General features: G+C 39.9%; 1 protein-coding gene and 1 pseudogene across 13 annotated transcripts in view; both read left to right on the forward strand.

Annotated features, from left to right (window-relative positions):
• The window catches only part of LOC114306815 (vacuolar protein sorting-associated protein, putative (DUF1162)), a 91183-nt gene that overhangs the window by 64337 nt on the left and 7051 nt on the right, over nucleotides 1–19795 (forward strand). For all 12 annotated transcript variants that reach the window (XM_082898997.1, XM_082899005.1, XM_082898996.1 and 9 more), the window contains 11 exons: nucleotides 12775–12903; nucleotides 12990–13145; nucleotides 13763–14386; nucleotides 14488–14559; nucleotides 14670–15134; nucleotides 15257–15440; nucleotides 15524–16283; nucleotides 16385–16501; nucleotides 17790–18063; nucleotides 19120–19233; nucleotides 19314–19397. In XM_082898997.1, the coding sequence (XP_082755123.1) occupies nucleotides 12775–12903; nucleotides 12990–13145; nucleotides 13763–14386; nucleotides 14488–14559; nucleotides 14670–15134; nucleotides 15257–15440; nucleotides 15524–16283; nucleotides 16385–16501; nucleotides 17790–18063; nucleotides 19120–19233; nucleotides 19314–19397 (2979 nt within the window). The remainder of the gene's footprint in view (nucleotides 1–12774; nucleotides 12904–12989; nucleotides 13146–13762; nucleotides 14387–14487; nucleotides 14560–14669; nucleotides 15135–15256; nucleotides 15441–15523; nucleotides 16284–16384; nucleotides 16502–17789; nucleotides 18064–19119; nucleotides 19234–19313; nucleotides 19398–19795) is intronic.
• On the forward strand, nucleotides 2273–3201 carry LOC145804585 (PHD finger protein ALFIN-LIKE 4 pseudogene; annotated as a pseudogene). The gene has a single exon (XR_014346594.1). The product of XR_014346594.1 is annotated as a PHD finger protein ALFIN-LIKE 4 pseudogene (transcript).

Here is a 19795-nt window from a genome sequence, read left to right on the forward strand (position 1 = left end):
GTAGGTGAAGTGGAGGTGGTAGTGGTGTAGTGGGTTAGGTTTAGTGGAGTAGGTTTAAGTGGGTGAAGTAGGTGGAGAGTAGGTGGATTTTAACAGCCCCCCGCAAATTCAAGGGGGATAGGAACTAACCAACTTGAGTTTGGAGAGAGTAACAAAACAAGAAAATACATAAAAATAAAAGAGGATAGGTGACACTGTATGGTCGTGTCAGACCATTGGTGAAGACACTGGATGGTGGTGTCATAACGTTGTAGAGGACACTGTATGGGGGTGTCATAACGTTGTAGAGGACACTGTATGGTGGTGTCATACCGATGTAGAAGACACTGGATGGCGGTGTCAGACCGATGTAGAAGACAGTTTATGGGGTCATGTCGGACCGTTGTAGCAGACAATGTTGTGACAGTTGTTGTGACAGTTTACGGAGTCTTGCTGGACCCTTGTAGAAACTAACCGGAATCAATGTCGGGACAGTTTACAGAGTCTTGTCGGACCCATAAAAAGTCGCACCCTCAAAAGGTGTGCCCAATCTTTCAAAAGGCGTGCCATCAAAAGGCGTGCCCAATCCATAAAAATGCGTGCCATCAAAAGGCGCGCCATCAAAAGGCGCGCCCACTTCATCAAAAGACGTGCCCAACAGAAAGCGTCGAGCCATCAAAAGGGGCACCTGACACGCGGCGATGCACGTGATGGACAGAGCGCGTGTCGGCCTCGTCGTCTCTGTCTTTATAAACCAAAGCGAAGTCTGAGGCTTGGAAGCATAACAAACCAGTTGAAACCTCTTCGTTCTCTGTAACATTCTGTAACCAACCCTTCTCTGAAACACTCAGCAACCCAAAAACATGGCTTCTTCTTCCCGTTCAGCTACCCAGAACGTAGCCTCTTCTTCCCGTGGTCTGCTCACTCTCTTTCCCGACCTCAACGAGTCAACAAGAGAGATAACTGGTGCGGTGGCCTGTGAACCTCAACCAAACACCTCTGATTTTGCTCTGTTGAACTTTCCGATGCGGTCGGTGGAGCAAAAAATGGCAGTGCAAACGGATATTGAAGCTAATCAGTATACATTGAAGTCCTGTGTTGAAACTATGACTGCGGTCACAAACTTGTCGCACCGGCTGCAGAGTAGGACAAATGAGGTGCAGCAGTTAAACGCCCAACTGGCTCTGCTCCAACGCATGTATAAGGATGCGCGAGCAGAGATAAGTGTGCTAAAGGCGGAAAATAAGGAGCTGAAGCGGAAGGCCACCGTTATGTTCCGATTTGGAGGTCCGCCATATGCTGTAGTGGAGGAGCAGGGTGGAGTGATCGTGCCCAGTGGAGTGGGAAACACGGAGGCAACACCGTCAAGGGCCGCCCAGGACAGAGGCAAGAAGAAAAGACCGGCGGAATAGGCGAAAAAGTGAGGTCGGTGGGTGGCCGTCTGCAGAAAAGAAAACAAATCTTGTGGTGTTGTGGTTTGTGTTGTTGTGGTTGTTTTTTTTTTTTTTTTTTTTTTTGTTAAAATTGTGATCGGGGTTGATCCCTGAGATGAATAAAAGATGGTTTGGTGTGCAAAGCTATATGGTATGAATGGAATTTGAAAAAGATTAAAAAATAATGTGAAAGAAAAATAAAGAAAGAAATAATAAAAATATATTTGAAATCAAAATGAAAGATGGGGGAAATAAGGAAAGTGGTTTGGAGAAAATAAATAAAAATAATGGATTTTGAAATCAAACGGAGGAGAGAGAGGGGACAAGCCCATGTGAGAGAAAGAGGGGAAAAATGATAGCCGATGCACCCAAAAATAATCTAGCTGCTATCCACAGGCGCTTAGGGGAAGGAAATGGTAGCAAGAGACGGCCAACACCATATATGGCTATAGCAAAGAAATGGAGTATCAAGCTCAATGGGCTAGGATTTAGACCAGAGAGTAAAGCCACTGGTCCTGTTGAACACACACCTCCAAGGCTCAAATAATCAAAACATGCTTCACGCATTTCCTTCCTTGCTTGATCAGGAGATGCACAAAACACCTTATACAGTTAAAATCCACCTACTCTCCACCTACTTCACCCACTTAAACCTACTCCACTAAACCTAACCCACTACACCACTACCACCTCACCTACTCCACTAAACCTAACCCACTACACCACTACCACCTCACCTACTCCACTAAACCTAACCCACTACACCACTACCACCTCCACTTCACCTACTCCTTACCTACTACACACTCACCCTCTTCTATATATAGGAATCATCATCTTGTAATCTATCTATCAAATATCAATCAATAATACATCATTTTTTTACATGGTATCAGAGCGATAAGATTTAGGCATATACTCCTTTCTTTCCGGCGGGCAGCCGGCCGGCAACCTTGCCTTCGCTGCTCGCGGGAGTTTTTCAACAACATCACCAAACCAAACACCAGAAACCCTATTCTTTATCACTTTCTCTCTGCTTCTAATGGACGGAGGAGCTCAGTACAATCCTCGCACTGTCGAAGAGGTTTTTAGGGATTTCAAAGGTCGACGAGCCGGCATGATCAAAGCTCTCACCACAGATGTTGAAGAGTTTTATCAGCAGTGTGATCCTGAGAAGGAAAACCTGTGCTTGTATGGATTTCCAAGTGAGCAATGGGAGGTCAATTTACCTGCTGAAGAAGTGCCTCCAGAACTCCCAGAGCCTGCATTGGGTATTAACTTTGCCCGAGATGGGATGCAGGAAAAGGATTGGTTATCCCTTGTTGCTGTCCACAGTGATGCATGGTTACTTTCTGTCGCCTTCTATTTTGGTGCTAGATTCGGATTTGATAAAGCTGACAGGAAGCGACTTTTCAATATGATAAATGATCTTCCTACAATATTTGAAGTTGTTACTGGTGCTGCAAAGAAACAACAGAAGGAGAAATCTTCAGTCTCAAATCATAGTAGCAACAAATCCAAGTCAAACTCTAAAGTGCGGGGATCCGAATCTCAAACAAAGTTTTCAAAGCCACAGACGAAAGATGAAGAGGAGGGTTTGGATGAGGAAGATGAAGATGAGCATGGAGAGACCTTGTGTGGGGCGTGTGGGGAGAACTATGCATCGGATGAATTCTCTCTCTCTCACAGTATCACTCTCTTTCCTTTCTTTTTATTTTAATCTTCCCATTCCCTTTTCTCCTTATTATTCTATCCTCTTTTCCATTCTCCATCCAAAACCATTATCACACATCCACCGCCCATATCCCCCACTTTCTTTATACCCATCTTTTCTTTTATTTTATTATATATATATATATATATATATTAAAATAATCACTCATAACATCAAACCCCTCTGCTGGTTCCACCCATGTGAGCTTGTCCTCTCTTATTATTATTATTATTATTATTAAACAAAAAAAAAAAAAAAAAACATAAACAAACAGGCAGACGACGAACTTGCACAATAGACTCATTTTATTCATATCAGGATCAACTCCGATCACCATTTTACACAAAAAAAAAAAAAAAAAAAAAAAAAAAAAAAAAAAAAAAACAACAACAACAACCTCATCCACAGGCGGAATTTTTTCTCCTCTACTCTACTGCAGGTCTCTTCTTCTTGCCTCCGTCCTGAGCAGCCCTTGCCGGTGTTGTCTCCATATTTCCCACTCCACTGGGCATGATCACTACTCCCTGCTCCTCCACTGCAGCATATGGCGGCCCTCCAAATCGGAACATCACGGTGGCCTTCCGCTTCAGTTCCTTATTTTCTGCCTTTAGCACACTGATCTCTGCTCGCGCATCCTTATACATGCGTTGGAGCAGAGCCAGCTGGGAATTTAAATGCTGCACCTCATTTGTCCTACTCTGCAGCCGGTTCGACAAATTTGTGACCGCCGTCATGGTTTCCACGCATGACTTCAGAGTATACTGATTAGCCTCAATATCAGTTTGCACCGCCATTTTTTGCTCCACCGACCGCATCGGAAAGTTCAATGGAGCAAAACCAGAGGTGTTTGGTTGAGGTTCACTGGCCACCGCACCAGTTATTTCTCTTGTGGGCTCGTTCAGTTCTGGAAAGAGCGTGAGCAGGTTCTGGGTAGCTGGACGGGAAGAAGAGGCCATGTTTTTGGGTTGCTAAGTGTTTCAGCGAAATAGCAATTTCAGACTAGTAATCTTCGGAAGGGTTGGTGACAGAATGGCAACAAAGTGTTCCACAGTTTCTCTCTCCGCAGAGGCAGAGTTTTTTCAGCGAAGGGTTGGATTCAGAGGTTTCTCTCAGTTTTTCTCTGCCTCAGCCTCTGCCTTCGTCTTGGTTATATAGCCAAGGCGGCCACGCGCATCGCGCGCCTCTTGACGCCCGACAAACTGGCACGCCTTTTCATGGCACATCTTTTGATAAAGTGGACACGCCTTTTGATGGCACGCCTTTTTATGGATTGGGCACGCCTTTTGATGGCACGCCTTTTGAAAGATTGGGCACACCTTTTGAGGGTGCGACTTTTTAGGGGTCCGACAAGACTCTGTAAACTGTCCCGACATTTGATTCCGGTTAGCTTTTCCAAGGGTCCGACAAGACTCTGTAAACTGTCCCGACATTGATTCCGGTTAGTTTCTACATGGGTCCGACAAGACTCTGTAAACTGTCCCGACATTGATTCCGGTTAGTTTCTATATGGGTCCGACAAGACTCTGTAAACTGTCCCGACATTTGATTCCGGTTAGCTTTTCCAAGGGTCCGACAAGACTCTGTAAACTGTCCCGACATTGATTCCGGTTAGTTTCTACAAGGGTCCAGCAAGACTCCGTAAACTGTCACAACAACTGTCACCACATTGTCTGCTACAACGGTCCGACATGACCCCATAAACTGTCTTCTACATGGTTATGACACCCCCATACAGTGTCCTCTACAACGTTATGACACCACCATCCAGTGTCTTCACCAATGGTCTGACACGACCATTCAGTGTCTCTTATCCTCTTTTATTTTTATGTATTTTCTTGTTTTGTTACACTCTCCAAACTCAAGTTGGTTAGTTCCTATCCCCCTTGAGTTTGCGGGGGGCTGTTAAAATCCACCTACTCTCCACCTACTTCACCCACTTAAACCTACTCCACTAAACCTAACCCACTACACCACTACCACCTCACCTACTCCACTAAACCTAACCCACTACACCACTACCACCTCACCTACTCCACTAAACCTAACCCACTACACCACTACCACCTCCACTTCACCTACTCCTTACCTACTACACACTCACCCTCTTCTATATATAGGAATCATCATCTTGTAATCTATCTATCAAATATCAATCAATAATACATCATTTTTTTACAACAGGGCTCCAGTCATTCCTCCACCAGTTAAAGGATGACGCATGTTGAAAGCATCACCTATTAATAGTGCTCCAGGAGTAGGGTAAGGAGCAGCTGGCATACTTCTATTGGGCATTGTTCTAATACTTCCCTTATCAATTGCAGCTATAAATGAATCATGCAGCTCAGGTGGAACCTGGGGAGCCACCAGAGGGAAGCAAAGCCGAAGGCTGTAAAAGCGAAAAAGGAGAAGAAGGCTCCGGCTAAGACAAAAGCTGCTGCGCCAAAAGCTAAAGCCCCTGTGAAGCCCAAGCCAGCGGCAAAGGCCAAGCCAGCTGCAAAGCCAAAAGCTGCTGTGAAACCAAAGGCTGCCGTGAAGCTGAAAGCTGCAGTGAAGCTCAAGGCTGTGGCGAAGCCCAAACCAAAGCCGAAGGCGAAGGATCCTAACAAGAGGCAAATGAGCATGGAGGAGAAGCATAGATTGAGTGTTGGGTTGGAGAGTTTGCCCCAGGAAAAGATGCCACAGTTAGTGCAGATTATGAAGAAGAGGAATTCACATTGGCCTCAAGAGAGAGGATTTAGGCAGTGATGGGAAGGTATGTGTAGAAAATAAGCGGAATAGGTTGAGGTCCGGCGGGCGGCCAAGGCGAGGTTGCCGCCCGCCGGTGAAACGAAAAATACTAAGTGCTTAACCTTGCTCTGATACCATGTAGAAATTTAATGTATAAAGAGAAATAGAGAATTGTATTATTGATTGATTTATATTGATATCTATTACAATGATTCATGATTCCTATATATAGAAGAGAGTGAGTGTGTAGTAGGTAAGGAGTAGGTGAAGTGGAGGTGGTAGTGGTGTAGTGGGTTAGATTTAGTGGAGTAGGTGAGGTGGTAGTGGTGTAGTGGGTTAGGTTTAGTGGAGTAGGTTTAAGTGGGTGAAGTAGGTGGAGAGTAGGTGGAGAGTAGGTGGATTTTAACAGTGTTTATGTTTTTATTTTATTGAATGTGGATTATATGATCTTTAAAAATTGAAATGTTATGTAATATGCACTTTCATGGCTTTGAGAATTATTCTATATTTTGTCTTGAATCTTGATTACTTTTTATTTTTTTTAAAATTGTCTTAGTACTATGAATGATTAGTCTATATTAATTTTTCTATTTTTTACGAATACTGTGCGCCTTACTTCAATAAAGTCCGCGCCTCGCCTTGCGCCTAGGCTCCAAGAGACCTTCGGCGCCTTAGTGCGCCTTGAGCCTTTAAAAACACTGGGATGCTGAGTACATGACCTAACTCTCTCCCTATTAGTAATGGGAACGTCAAGATCTGAAAAATCAGGAATAGGAGCACTAGAATCAGAGTTACCTGGACTCTCAGGAGAGGGGAGTGGCTTTGGACACTTATCCGGAGACGAAGTTGGCAGTGGAGGAAGGAAAGTAGTCTCTTGAATCCAGGTGACTTGCTGTCTGTCCTTGTCCCTAATATAAGCTTTGCGTGCTTCTTTTTCTTCAACAACTGTTGGCTCATCATCCTCTATCTGTTCAACCACTGGCGGAAGTGGAACAGGAATCTCTTCACACCAAGGCTCCCTTTGAAGGGATGACTATGATACCGGGGAGGTCGGAAAGTAAGGCTGAGACTCAAAAAAAATGACTCCATGGAGACAAACCATTTGCGAGTGGGAGGATGATAACACTATAACCCTTTTTAGTGGCAGAATAACCTAAAAAAACATACTTAAGAGACCTAGGATCCAATTTACCACGAGTGGGTGAAGGACTATGGACAAAGCAAACACAGTCAGAAGTCTTAGGAGAAATGGAGAACCCGGAGGGGGTAGACCCGAACAAAACTTGAAGAGGTGTTTGTTTTTAAAGGACTTGGGTAGGAAGACGATTAGTCAAATAAGCGGTAGTGTGAACCGCTTCTCCCTTAATAGGATCAAGGAACCCGCATCTCAAAGGATAAACAAGGGCGACATAAAAAAGATGGCGATTTTTGCTTTCTGCAACACCATTTTGTTGAGGGTTGTTAGTGCATGAAGTCTGGTGAATAATGCCATGAGTGGCGAAGTAAGTGGCAAGACCAAAGTTAATAAATTTCCCCCCATTAGAACAGAGAATTTTGACAACCGCCCTAAACTGAGTACAAACCATTCTATGGAAGTTTTGAAACAGAAAATTCCTCACTTTTATTTTTCATCAAATAGACCCAAGTGGCCCTGGAACAATAATCGATGAAGGTAATAAACCATTTTTGACCGGTTAAAGACACAAATCATGAATGGACCCCATACATCAGAATGAATCAAAGAAAATGGAACTAAACTTTTATTAATAGGAGCAAAAGAGGCTCTGTGTTATTTTCCAAGTTGACAAGACTCACATTGAAAATCTGACGCATTATTTTTCTCAAAAACAGAAGGAAATTAATGCTGAAGTAATAAAAATGAGAGATGTCCTAAGCGACGGTGCCACAGCCAAATGTCTTCCGTGGTGGATGGTAACTGAATAGATGAATGAGCCAGTTGGTCTGTCTTATCTAGAATGTAGAGCCCATGTTCCTCTCCACTGCCAATCCTCTTCCTCGTGATAAGGTCCTAAAAAAGACAATGATCAGGAAAAAACGTCACGCTATAATTTAAGTCACGGGTAATATGACTCAAAGATAATAGATTAACACTAAAATTGGGAACATGGAGGACGGAGGACAAATGACAAAGGAAGGGAAGAGGTGGCATGAATTAAACCTTTCCTTGACACAGACGAAATAGTACTATCAACAACACACACTTTTTCCTTACCTGATTAGGGGTTATACTCAGAAAATAAATTAGCAGAGCCAGACATATGGTTAGAAGCACTAGAGTCAATAATCCATGGAACTGGCGTATGAGATAGCAAAGCACATGGGGAGACTAAGTTACCTGAAGTAATAAAGGAAGAAGAGGGAGCACCTGTAGCAGAAGTGGAGGCTCGGCGGTCTAGCAAATGGTGAAGAGCAAACTCAAAATCCGAGGCAGATAACCCCGAAACATTAGTAGCATATGAGAGACAACTGGAGATGAGGATGGTGGCTTAACTGTGTCTGAAAGATGTGCCCGAGTACCAGGACAGTCTCCTTGGCCTCTTGACTGACCAGACCTACTCCTGCGAGTACTAGGACAGTCTCCTCTGCCAGCAGAAGGAGTCCCATGCAGCTTCCAACAAGTCTCTCGTGTGTAAAGACTATCCTTCTCAGAGGAAGGACGAGAACCACGAGACACATGGTCTCCATCTCGAGGGGGTGCAGAAACCAAGGCCAAGCGATCAGTACTAGCAGAAGAAAGCGTCGCAGAGTGATGACTCTCATTATTCTCACAAAAGCAAAGGCTTCCTGGAGAGAATGAAGCACATCCATACCAAGTATTCTGCTGTGAACCGGATCATTTTTCACATTTAGGCCTTCCAAGAATTTGAAGACCCGCTCTTGCGCCACGAACTTTTGGTAACTCGCAGAATTAGTGGGACAAACAGGCTTGTAATCCTGAAGGTGATCAAGCCGCTTCCACTCATTGCTAAGAAAGGTAAAATACTGGAGGATAGTCATCTCACCTTGTACAAACCTTTCAATAGAGAGACGTAACTCGAAAGCTTGTGAGAAGTTCCCCTTCCTGAAGTAAGTGGTAGCCATAGCCTCCCAAATATCCTGTGCCGTGTCCATAGAGAGATAGCCTTCTCCAATTTCCGGGACCATAGAATGGATCAACCAACCTATAATGAGGGAGTTGGTGATCTCCCACTGATCATAACTTGAGTCCGTGGTAGTAGGTGCCTATATCCTGCCATCCATATATCCCATCTTTCTTTTGCTCTTCAAAAAAATAGTCAAACTCTACAACCACGCTAAATAGTTCTGACCATTGAATAGAGAGGCGGTGATTTTAAGACTAGGGTTGAGGTTATCAGTCATTGTAGTAGGAATAATGGAACACTCACTCTTAGGTGTCTGAGAAGCAATGGATACATTGGGAAATTCTGCTACGGATACTATACTAATGAACCCTCAATAAAAAAACAAAACTAGTCACAATCACAAATCCGAAAGATAATAGTGGAAGGAAAGACACAACTATCACAAAGAAAGCATAAAGAATTAAAAACTCTTTTCTTTTTTTTTCTTTTTTTTTTCTTTGTTGTTTACGAAAGGGACACAAACAAAGAAAACGATGGAGAAAGAGCAACCAAACAGAGAAGGCAACAGGGAAAGACGAAGGATAGAGCATAGCCGAAGTCAACTGGAGCACTGGTCTTGACCTAGAGGGCCTCCAGGGTTGCTGACAAGCCTAGAATGGTGGCCTAGGGCTGTCAACAGACCTAAAAGGGAACAGGGAGGGCTTCGGCTGGGTGAGGAGGCCAACTGACCTTCTGAAGCAGGGAAGGCTTTGGCTGCCCCGGGTGAGCAGGCCGACTGACCTTTTGAAGTAGAGAAGGCTTCGGCTGGCCTGGGTAGAAGCCGACGGGGGCCTTCTACTGCCCTGGGTGAGGACCGACTACCCTAGGATACTTGGAGGTGATCTTTGGTTGGTGCAAAGTTTCTCCTATTGTGGCTCTACTACCATGAAAATTTAGAGAAGAGAAAGAGTTAGGGTATGAGTTAGACCTCTTCCCCTTTTATATAGATAATAATTAGTAATTATAGGAATGCCACAAGGCAAAAATTATGGGCCAGCCCATTACACCAATTACGGGAGAAAATCAAATAAGAATAAAACACACAATATTATTTCCTATTCTAACACTCCTCCCTTATGTTTTTCCCTCTCTCTCTCTCTCTCTCTTGTATTCTCCAATTTGGTAGTTGATGATGGAATTTAGCTCACAGGGATGGTAGGGGAGTGGATGTTGGACTTGCCCACAAATGAGGGAGGGGAAGAGATGGAGGTGGGGTTGGGTTGGTTGTAGAGACAAATGGAAGGGAAAGAGAAGAGAGAGAGAGAAGGGGTTGGGTTAGGGTTAACATTGGTGGGGTAATTTTGTCTTTTTAATACTAATGTAAGCATAAAAATGTAATTTCACAAATTCCATTTGACTTACCCTTACTAGAGTAGAAGTTAGTGTATTTTTTTGTTTTTTAACCTCAGGGGAGGTCAATGTAATTTACCTCTTCTTCTTTTTTAATTTATTTAACATTTTTATTTTTATTTATTTATTATTTATTTATTTTTTTTTTTGAAGAGCAACAAAACAATTTAATTGAAGCAAAAGATGAAAACAAGTGGAGGACAAGAAGTCCTCGTACAAAAGCAAGAAAACAAAACTAAAAACCCAAGAAGCAACTACAAAACCATAATACAATCCAATCCACCACTAGGTATGACAAACAACCACCCAATCCCGAAAGGGGTATCCCCGCGCCGGGGGGGGGGGGGGGGGGTGGGGGGCACAAAAGCTAAACTGATGCGAGATGCATCATTCTATCCCACATAGCTTCAACCACATATTCCTTTTCATTTGGGGGGGGGGGGGGGGGGGGGGGGGGGCTGATGCGAGATGCCTCACTCTATCCCACATAGCTTCAACCACATGTTTTTCATTAAAGACCCTATCATTCCTTTTCAAATTTTTTCACTTTTGAAACATTTCTGAAACATTTTTATTTCCATGCTAGTCAAAACAAAACTTTGATCCTTGATATTCTCAAGCTGTATTCTTCAAAATACTCCACATTTGTTTTTATCTTGATATGGATAATAGAATACCAAATCTGCTTGATCCGTCATTTTGAGTCCTGGATTTCTATCAACTTGTGTTTCTCAATGTCTTCCACCCATCTCTTGGTTAGAAGGTCATAATCTTTTTCAATTGTGCATATCTACCCTATTGATTCTAATAGAGGTTATTGTGGTATCTTTTACTCAATATGGATGTAGAACAAATTCTATGAGCATAGTGGTTAAAGGTGCGCCATACACAAGAAAACCCCATGCATAGAAGGCACAACCAAAGCAAATTTATGCTGGCTTGTTATACCTTCACCCAAGTGCATAATAAAGTCATTCAACCTTATGTTGGTCACATATATTTTATTTTTTATTTTTTATTTTGTGGCTGGAAGACAAACGATTGGAATTGTACTATCATATCTCTAAAAGTGAAATGCTGCATGTTATTTGTGGGGGGTGTGTGTGTTGGGGGGGGGGGGGGGGGGTATTGATAAAATCCTTTTCATGATGTCTGACATTGGTTTTGATTCGGTTCCTTTTATTTTCTTTTGTGTTTCATCCCTCATATTTTTGTGAAACATCTTTCACTAGATCTATGAGAGGATTTTGACTTCAAGCAAAAGGAGTGTTCTCTGAGGAAATGAACATTTAATGCAAGAAGTAAAACTTGATATACATATAAAGTTGGTCTTACTCTACTTTCTTTTTGCATAAGAAGTAGCTTTAGTAAGCCGCAGGAAAATAAAGAAAACTCCTTCAAGGGAAAGAAACAACTTCGACAACAAAATCATGGCTACAGATTAAGAAAGATGAAATGCATCCTTAACAGTGAGAAGTTCCTGTGTTGCATTGAATTTCTTCTTTAAGAATGAACTGTTGGAAACTTCCCTCTGTTATTTTCCTTCAATTAAAAGCAAGAATATTATTAGATTGAAGGCGAATGGTAGGAACTGAAGGACTAGCTATCGAACAAAAATTATTTGTTTGTTTGTCAAGTACCAAACTGGCTTTTCATTTGGTAGTTGATATCCAAACCATGTGTTTTTGCTTGATAATTGATATCTGAACGTATAAATGCTGTGAACTGAGAAGTTTTGCTGTGTGCAAATAGAAGTTCCGAAAAATTACCTGTGCTAATGTGCACATGTGAAAGGTTAACATATATCCATATTGTAGCTGCATAATCCACCGTATCTTCAATGACTTCTCTTGGATAAGTGTTTTTCGTACTGACTTGAATTTCTAAAAAGATACTTGAATCCAATTCAAAGGTCAAGTGCCATTAAATCCTCTTACATTATTTGGTTTCCAATATTTGGTCTGGGGGCTCTGTTCAATCAATTTCATCAGCAAAGGTCAGGTTTCGTGGTTTATTCTACTTAGTTTGATTTTTCCTTTTCCCTCCTTACACTATTAGACAATTAAAATACCTAACCTTTAGTGCTTTCCTGATAGCCTTTTTTAGAAACCACTGCTTATTTCTAGCCTTTCTTGATTATGGAATATTTTTTGTCATTCACATACCACCTTTTTTATTAAATATTGAACAATGGATTTATTATTTTCCTTTTGATTTTTAGTTCACGTCCTACATTTCATTTTCTATACTAACAGCTGACTGCTAATCAGCCTGTTAGTATTACTTCTTTGTTTCATTGGATTTATTTATCTTTCTTTTTATTTTTAGTTCTAATCCTATATATCATTTTCTACGTTAAGAGCTGGCTATTTATTAGTGTTTTCCAGTTCTTTTGTTGTGTTAATTTTACATTTTTGTATGCTTGTAGTGGAGCTCTAAAGGGCCTTTGTTGGAAATTCTTATGAGGAATTTACTTTGGCATGTTCACATGGCTGAGAACAAATTGGAGGGCTCTGTTGCGGGTGACCTACAGATAAACTATAATAACATTCACAAGGTATATTAGTTGATGATCACCGTCTTTTATTGTTTCCTATATGAATGGTCTACTGAAGGTCCATTACTTGCATGTAATGGCAATAGGTCTTGTGGGAGCCTTTTGTAGAGCCTTGGAAATTTCAGTTGAATATTACCAGAGTACATGAGAAGAGTGCTCTACTAAACAGTGCTTTCATGACGGATATCAATCTCACATCCACAGCACAGCTTAACTTGAATGTTACAGAGTCCCTTATTGAGGTTTGTAATGATGTTTTCATTTAGTGCTCACCTTTCAACTTCAACACTTCATTAAGCACATATTTGAGTGTTCTATTAAACATGAATGTCTCTATTGTGTTCCACATTGGCCTTAGCAGATTAAATCCATGACTTTGATTGAGTCAGCTAAAGGAAAAGGTGACTATGTCAAAAAGTGATTGCAAAGATTGGACACTTGTCCATTCTGAGAGTACCTAAGTTTCATCTTGTGTGACTCTTTGTTATGCATTCCATATTATTTGTTGTCCTTGTCTGTTGTGATGAACTTTTTGCTTCAAATCCTTTTTAAAATTTTGATTGGGTCCTATCTGATTCTAGAGTACCTCACATGCATTCTGCAACTTTCTTTGCTGAGCCAAGTAATTTTGATTCTTAATCATCATTGCTAGTAGGAGTCATTTGATCTAATTAACTTGTTTCCATTGATAATGCCATTCTATGGCCAGATGCTAATGCTTGCTGTGCAATTCCATTAGGTGAATTATCAACTAACTAATGTTCATTAATGGTCAAGCTCTTTTTCTTTTTTATTTTTATTGTGGATAAGCAATTGTCAGAACTTCTTATTTCACTTATTCAATATTTGTTTCTTATAGGCCATTTTCAGGGCAACTGAAATGATTAAGGATGCTTGTGGTGTGACGGAGCGCAAGGTCGTTTCTGAAAGCCAAAGATTGTTAAATTCACAGATTTTTGAAAATATTTATACAGGAAGATATGCTCCATATATTCTTCAAAATTTGACCTCCTTGCCTCTTGTATTTCATGTTTGTCGAGGGCCAATATGTGCCGATGATAGGGGTATCTCAGTGTTGGAAGATGGAACTTTTGTGCATCCAGGTTCTTCTATCCCAGTTTATATTAATGATGATGACACTCCTGAGGAACAACTCCTCCGCTATAGGCCTGCTCATTCTTCTGACAGACTCAGTGACAAACAATTGAGTGGGGTGGCACATAATTATATTGTTATTCAATTTGATGGGACATCTATGCCTTCGACTCCTATTTCAATGGATCTTGTAGGTCTTAGCTACTTTGAGGTGGATTTTTCAAAGTCATCAAATAAAATAGAGGTTGACAATAATGGGGATGCTTCAAAAGGCAACAAACACATTGATGATGCCAACCGAACAGATTCAAAAGTTGGTTTTGTCATTCCCGTAGTATGTGATGTTTCAGTACAACGGTATTGTAAGTTGCTGCGTTTGTACTCAACGGTATGTACAAATTCAAGTTACTCTTGCTACAATTAATTTAAATATGGTGTTTTGTAATCATTCTTAATGCTTTAAACTTCCATTTAACTCTATAATTTCAGGTTATATTCTTTAATGCAACTTCAATGCCATTTGAGGTGCGGTTTGATATTCCTTTCGGTGTATCTCCAAAGGTATCAAAAGAAGTAAACAATTTGTTTGTCCAGCTATGCTTCCTTGCAGTAGTTTTTATTCTTCTTCCGCATTGTGACATATCTACTTCTTGATTATTTTGTTATTTCAGATCCTAGATCCAATATATCCTGGTCAGGAGTTTCCTCTGCCTCTACATTTGGCTGAAGCTGGCCGTGTGAGGTGGCGTCCACTTGGTCAGAATTACCTATGGAGTGAAGCTCATAATATCTCAAATATTCTTTCACAGGAGAGTAGGGTTGGACTTTTGCGTTCCTTTGTTTGCTATCCATCTCATCTAAGCAGCAATCCATTTCGTTGCTGCATCTCAGTGCAACAGATGTGCTTCCCTTCAACTGGCAAGCCAGAGCAGTGTTCAGCAATTGACATTAATAGAACTGTGAAACAATCAGTTGAAAATTGTGGCCAATTCTCGCATAATCTGGACAAGTCGGAGAAACATTTTATTCACCAAGTAATATTAAGCAGTCCATTGGTAGTGAGAAATTATCTTCCAAAGGAAATATCATTAACAATAGAAAGTTTTGGGGTTACACGTACTGCATTACTTTCAGAGGTTTGTAGTGTATACTGGCTAACCAGATATTTGATGAAGTCCATAAATTAGTAGATTTCTTTAGTATTTATTGAAGTTGGTTATGTGGATTGATTGACTTGTATACGTGCTATTCTTTTCAGGCAGAAACTTCCTTTTTCCATATTGATTCTTCACATGACCTTGGAGTAATTTTCCATGTGCATGGATTTAGACCTTCGATTCTGAAATTCCCACGTGCAGAAACATTTAGTGGAATTGCCAAGTTCAGTGGAACAAAGTTCTCTCTATCTGAAATGATTGCCTTTGATCCTGATTTATGTGATGGTAATTTATGTTAACTTGTGGTTTCCTTCAAGTGATTATATTTTGATAAATTCATTAACAGCGTTAATGTTACTTCATTCTAGGTCCTATGAATGTTACTGTGGAAAAGGTGATGGATGCATTTTCCGGGGCTCGTGAAATATGCATTTTTGTTCCATATTTGTTATATAATTGTACTGGTTTTCCATTAATTATTTCGGACTGTGCTAATGATATGAAAGGGCATGGATGTGTCATTCCTTCCTGTTATGATTTGGTAGAGAAGGACCATCTTCTAGGCAGGAAAGATGGTCTGGGTCTTCTATCTTCCAGCCAAGACTCGCAAGTGGCAGAATCACCCTATGATGGTTTGAGAAATTGTTCCTCGATAAATCGCATTTTCTCAACTAAGAAAAACATAGATCCATACCTGGGGAATCTTTCAAAAAAACCCTTCATCTCTGGTTCATCTATAATATCTCTTGAGAGTTCAGATAAACATGATTTAGATGCCCAAAAAGCTGCATTGAACAGGTTGAGTTCAAGCATTCAATCAAATTTAGAGCACTCCAATTTGGAAGAAATAGAGTGTAGAAAGGGTGAGGCTTGCATGTATTCTCCAGATCCTAATTCCTCGGTCGCTGATGTCATGGTCAGAGTAAGTCGTTATCTACCTGAATGTGTCACTGAAAAAATGCCAAAGAGTTCTTGGTCAAGCCCATTTTTTCTTGTTCAACCAACTGGTTCAACAAATGTTCTTGTTCCTCAACTATCTACAAATGCTGCATATGTAATATCTGTCAGTTCAAGTGCAGTTGCTGGACCATTTTCTGGTAGGACAAGAGCCATCACTTTCCAACCCAGGTATTAGTTTTTACATCCCCGTTGATATATTGAAGTCTGTGATTCAATTTTGATATGATCTTGTTTCTGTCTTCTGTTAATCTGCTTTTCAATTTCTGTAGATACATAATAAGTAATGCATGCTGCAAGGACTTGTGTTATAAGCAGAAGGGAACGGATTCTATTTTCCATTTGGGAATCGGAAAACATTCTCATCTTCAGTGGACAGATACAACAAGGTAATTGGATTATGTCATTACTACGATATGTTTAACATGATCTTTTGTATATTCCTTGACATATTTTAGTGCCATATAATTATGACCGTTGAATTGGTGGTGGCTGAATGTACACACATCTTGTTTTGAGTTCCAATAAACTAGTTAGTGTTAAAGAGGTGTATTACACATTGAAGGGTTTTCAATACTAATTTCTCTACCAAAGTACACCTTGTGTCCCAATCAAGTAGAGTCAGCTACATGAATTATTTTCCAACATTTTGCTCTATCAAGGCTATATGTTCAGTTAAATTAAATAAAAATGACCAAAGGTAGGCGCAATGTGTCGCTTATAGGGAATGCTATAGCCCTTACTCGCATGTTCATATTAGGATTCATGTTCAAAAGGGTCTGACTGGGATTTTTACGTGGCAAATGTGCTACCTAAGACACAACCCTTCTCCTTATCCGGGCTTGGGACAGGTTGTAAGTTTGTAATTATTAGTTCAAGTATTGTGCCATGAAATAATTTTATCTATGATATTACTATGACATGTTCATTTTCTGTTGTGAAATTATTCTTTTTCTCATTTTAATTTGGACTTGGACAATTAGGGATTTAGATTATTGCCATTGATTGATTCTTGTAGCTCCATTTTAAAAAATAAATTGTTACGGACACGCTTTGGCTATACCTTAATGGGACGGTTGTTTTGGATAAAACTGAAACCTAGATCACAAGTATTCTTGAAAGGGAAGATATGTACATTTAACAATATTTACTTGCTCTACATCTCTGATCTATTAAAAGGTTTAGCAATGAAACTCAAATCCATTTGCCGGGAGCCCGCTAATATCGTCCTTTCTCCTCATTATCTTATGTTATTCTCCATGAAGTCAGCCTGTGTATTTGTAACCACCTGATACATTCTTTTTTCAAGTTCTCTCTTTGTTCTTTTTTTAAAGATTTGCATTAATAAATGGGTGTGGACTATTGGGAAAATGCTTAAAGCTCCAGACCTAAAAGCCACTTGATAAGCATGTGGTGGTTGTAAAACAGAGTGAGTGAGGAAGGTCGAAAGACGTAATTTCATGGTCAAATTCAACTTTGTGTGCTTGGCTGACTATATCATAAATGTTCATATTGTCACTTCTTTCAACTCTCAACTAGGTGGATGCAAAAAGTTTATCTTTAGCAAAGTTCTTTTTTCTTTTAAAATTTACAGAGATATGGAAGCCTTTTCTTATAATAATGTTTTCTTTTCTATTATTTTTCTTACTTGGTTTCTTGTGGTTTAACATGTCATAGGGAATTACTAGTTTCAATTCGTTTCAATGAACCTGGATGGCAATGGTCAGGATGCTTTTTACCAGATCATCTGGGTGATACTCAGGTGAAAATGCGGAATCATGTTTCTGGTGCAGTCAGTATGATACGTGTGGAAGTGCAGAATGCTGACGTTTCCATTCAAGATGAAAAGATTGTTGGTAGCCTCCGTGGAAATTCTGGGACAAACTTAATTATGTTATCCGATGATGATACAGGCTTTATGCCATACAGAATTGATAATTTCTCAATGGAGGTTGGTATATGCTTTTTGACTGGTCTCGATGCCATAATTACCACACTATGTTGAATTGGCATGAGTTAGTGCCCTTTTTTTATTTTATTTTTTTAGCTTGCATCTTTTAAGACCACGCACATTGTTTTGTGAATATACTTTTTTAGTGTTTACCCTTTCTATCAAAGTACTGCATTATATTTAAATTTTTTTTGTACATATATTTCATACTTGCGAGCTTAAATACATTCAGTTCACTTCAGCTTTGTAATCAATATCTGAAATTGTTTGGCACTATTGTTAAATAAATGTTTTGTGAGAATGATATGATAGAATCGAATGCTTTGCTCAACTTAGTCACGTTCTTGGAACTATGTTTACTTTTGGTTTTTGAAGTGATGAACATTTTCATGCATTCAAAATAGATTGTAATTTTTCTTTGTTTGGACCAGCCCTCCTCTATTGAACATATGACTTTTTTTTGATGTTCTAAAGATCTCATCTATCAGAAAACAAACTAATTTCACTATTTTTCTGAACCTCTCTCTCTCTCTCTCACACACGCACGCACGCACACACATGCACACACTTTTTTTTTTTTTGGATCAGCAACAAAAGAGGACTTTATTAAAACAGAAAATAAGTACAGACAGAGGAGAAACTGTCCTCTGCAATCATAGATCAAACATCAACAGCATAGATCAAACATCAACGACAAAGAACTAAGAAAAAAATTAGGCATTACGAATTGCTTTCCAATCTCTAGAAATTAAAAATAACGGAATCACCTTAAACGGAGCCGAAACGGATGTGTCCAATCTCTCTCTCACACACACAAACATAGAAAGTATTATGTGAACTGGGACTTATTTTCATTTTAAATGAAACCAACTTGGTGAATACAAAATCCATTTTTTGATTTCTATAGAGTTTGACAGGTGATTCAATAGTTAGAAACAAGGTGTTAGATGCAATTTGTATAATTGTAGGGAGCTATGAGGTTAAGGGATCTGTTAATATTAAAATTGATCCTAATAGTTGATTTATGATTGTATTTTTTTTTTTACTATGTTGTAGAGGGTACGAGTTTATCAACAAAGGGGTGAAACTTTTGAAACAATTATTCAGTCTTACACCTCTTGCCCTTATGCTTGGGATGAACCATGCTACCCACATCGTCTCACAGTTGAGGTAGGCCTTATGTTTTTAATCTTAGAACAATTAAGTGGTCTAACATAGTTACTGATTAAGTTTTGTTCAAAATTTGGAAGGTGCCTGGAGAGCGTATTGTGGGGTCATACACTCTTGATGATGTGAAAGAATACACGCCTGTTTGCTTACCTTCAACTTCTGAGGTATGTTGTTTGGTCTTCATCCATTCTTACATGTGCTTTGCATACGCACCGCACAAAAAAAAAATGTACGTATACATCATGCCCAAAAGAAATGGCAGTACATGCAGTAATCCAATTAAAAAGAAATTGCTGTTTTAATTGTCTGCGTAGAAGTTAAATGGTTGATTTCTTGTTGCATCATTGATCAAGTTGTTCAGTTAGGGCGTAAATTGTTTGTTTGCAATAGAAATAGATGTTTTAATTTTAAGAAACTATACCATTCCTCATTGATTCTTGAAATGGTTTCTTAAATAAAAGTGACAAAAATATCTTGTACCAATGTTGTATATGCAAGCCAAAAACATATACTTTCTGGTATTTCTTTTATTTCCAATGTTCTGAGTTTGATGATTACTATT

The sequence above is a fragment of the Camellia sinensis genome, chromosome 12 (genome assembly GCF_055761805.1).
Source record: "Camellia sinensis isolate YWXY chromosome 12, ASM5576180v1, whole genome shotgun sequence".
Classification (NCBI taxonomy): Eukaryota; Viridiplantae; Streptophyta; class Magnoliopsida; order Ericales; family Theaceae; genus Camellia; species Camellia sinensis.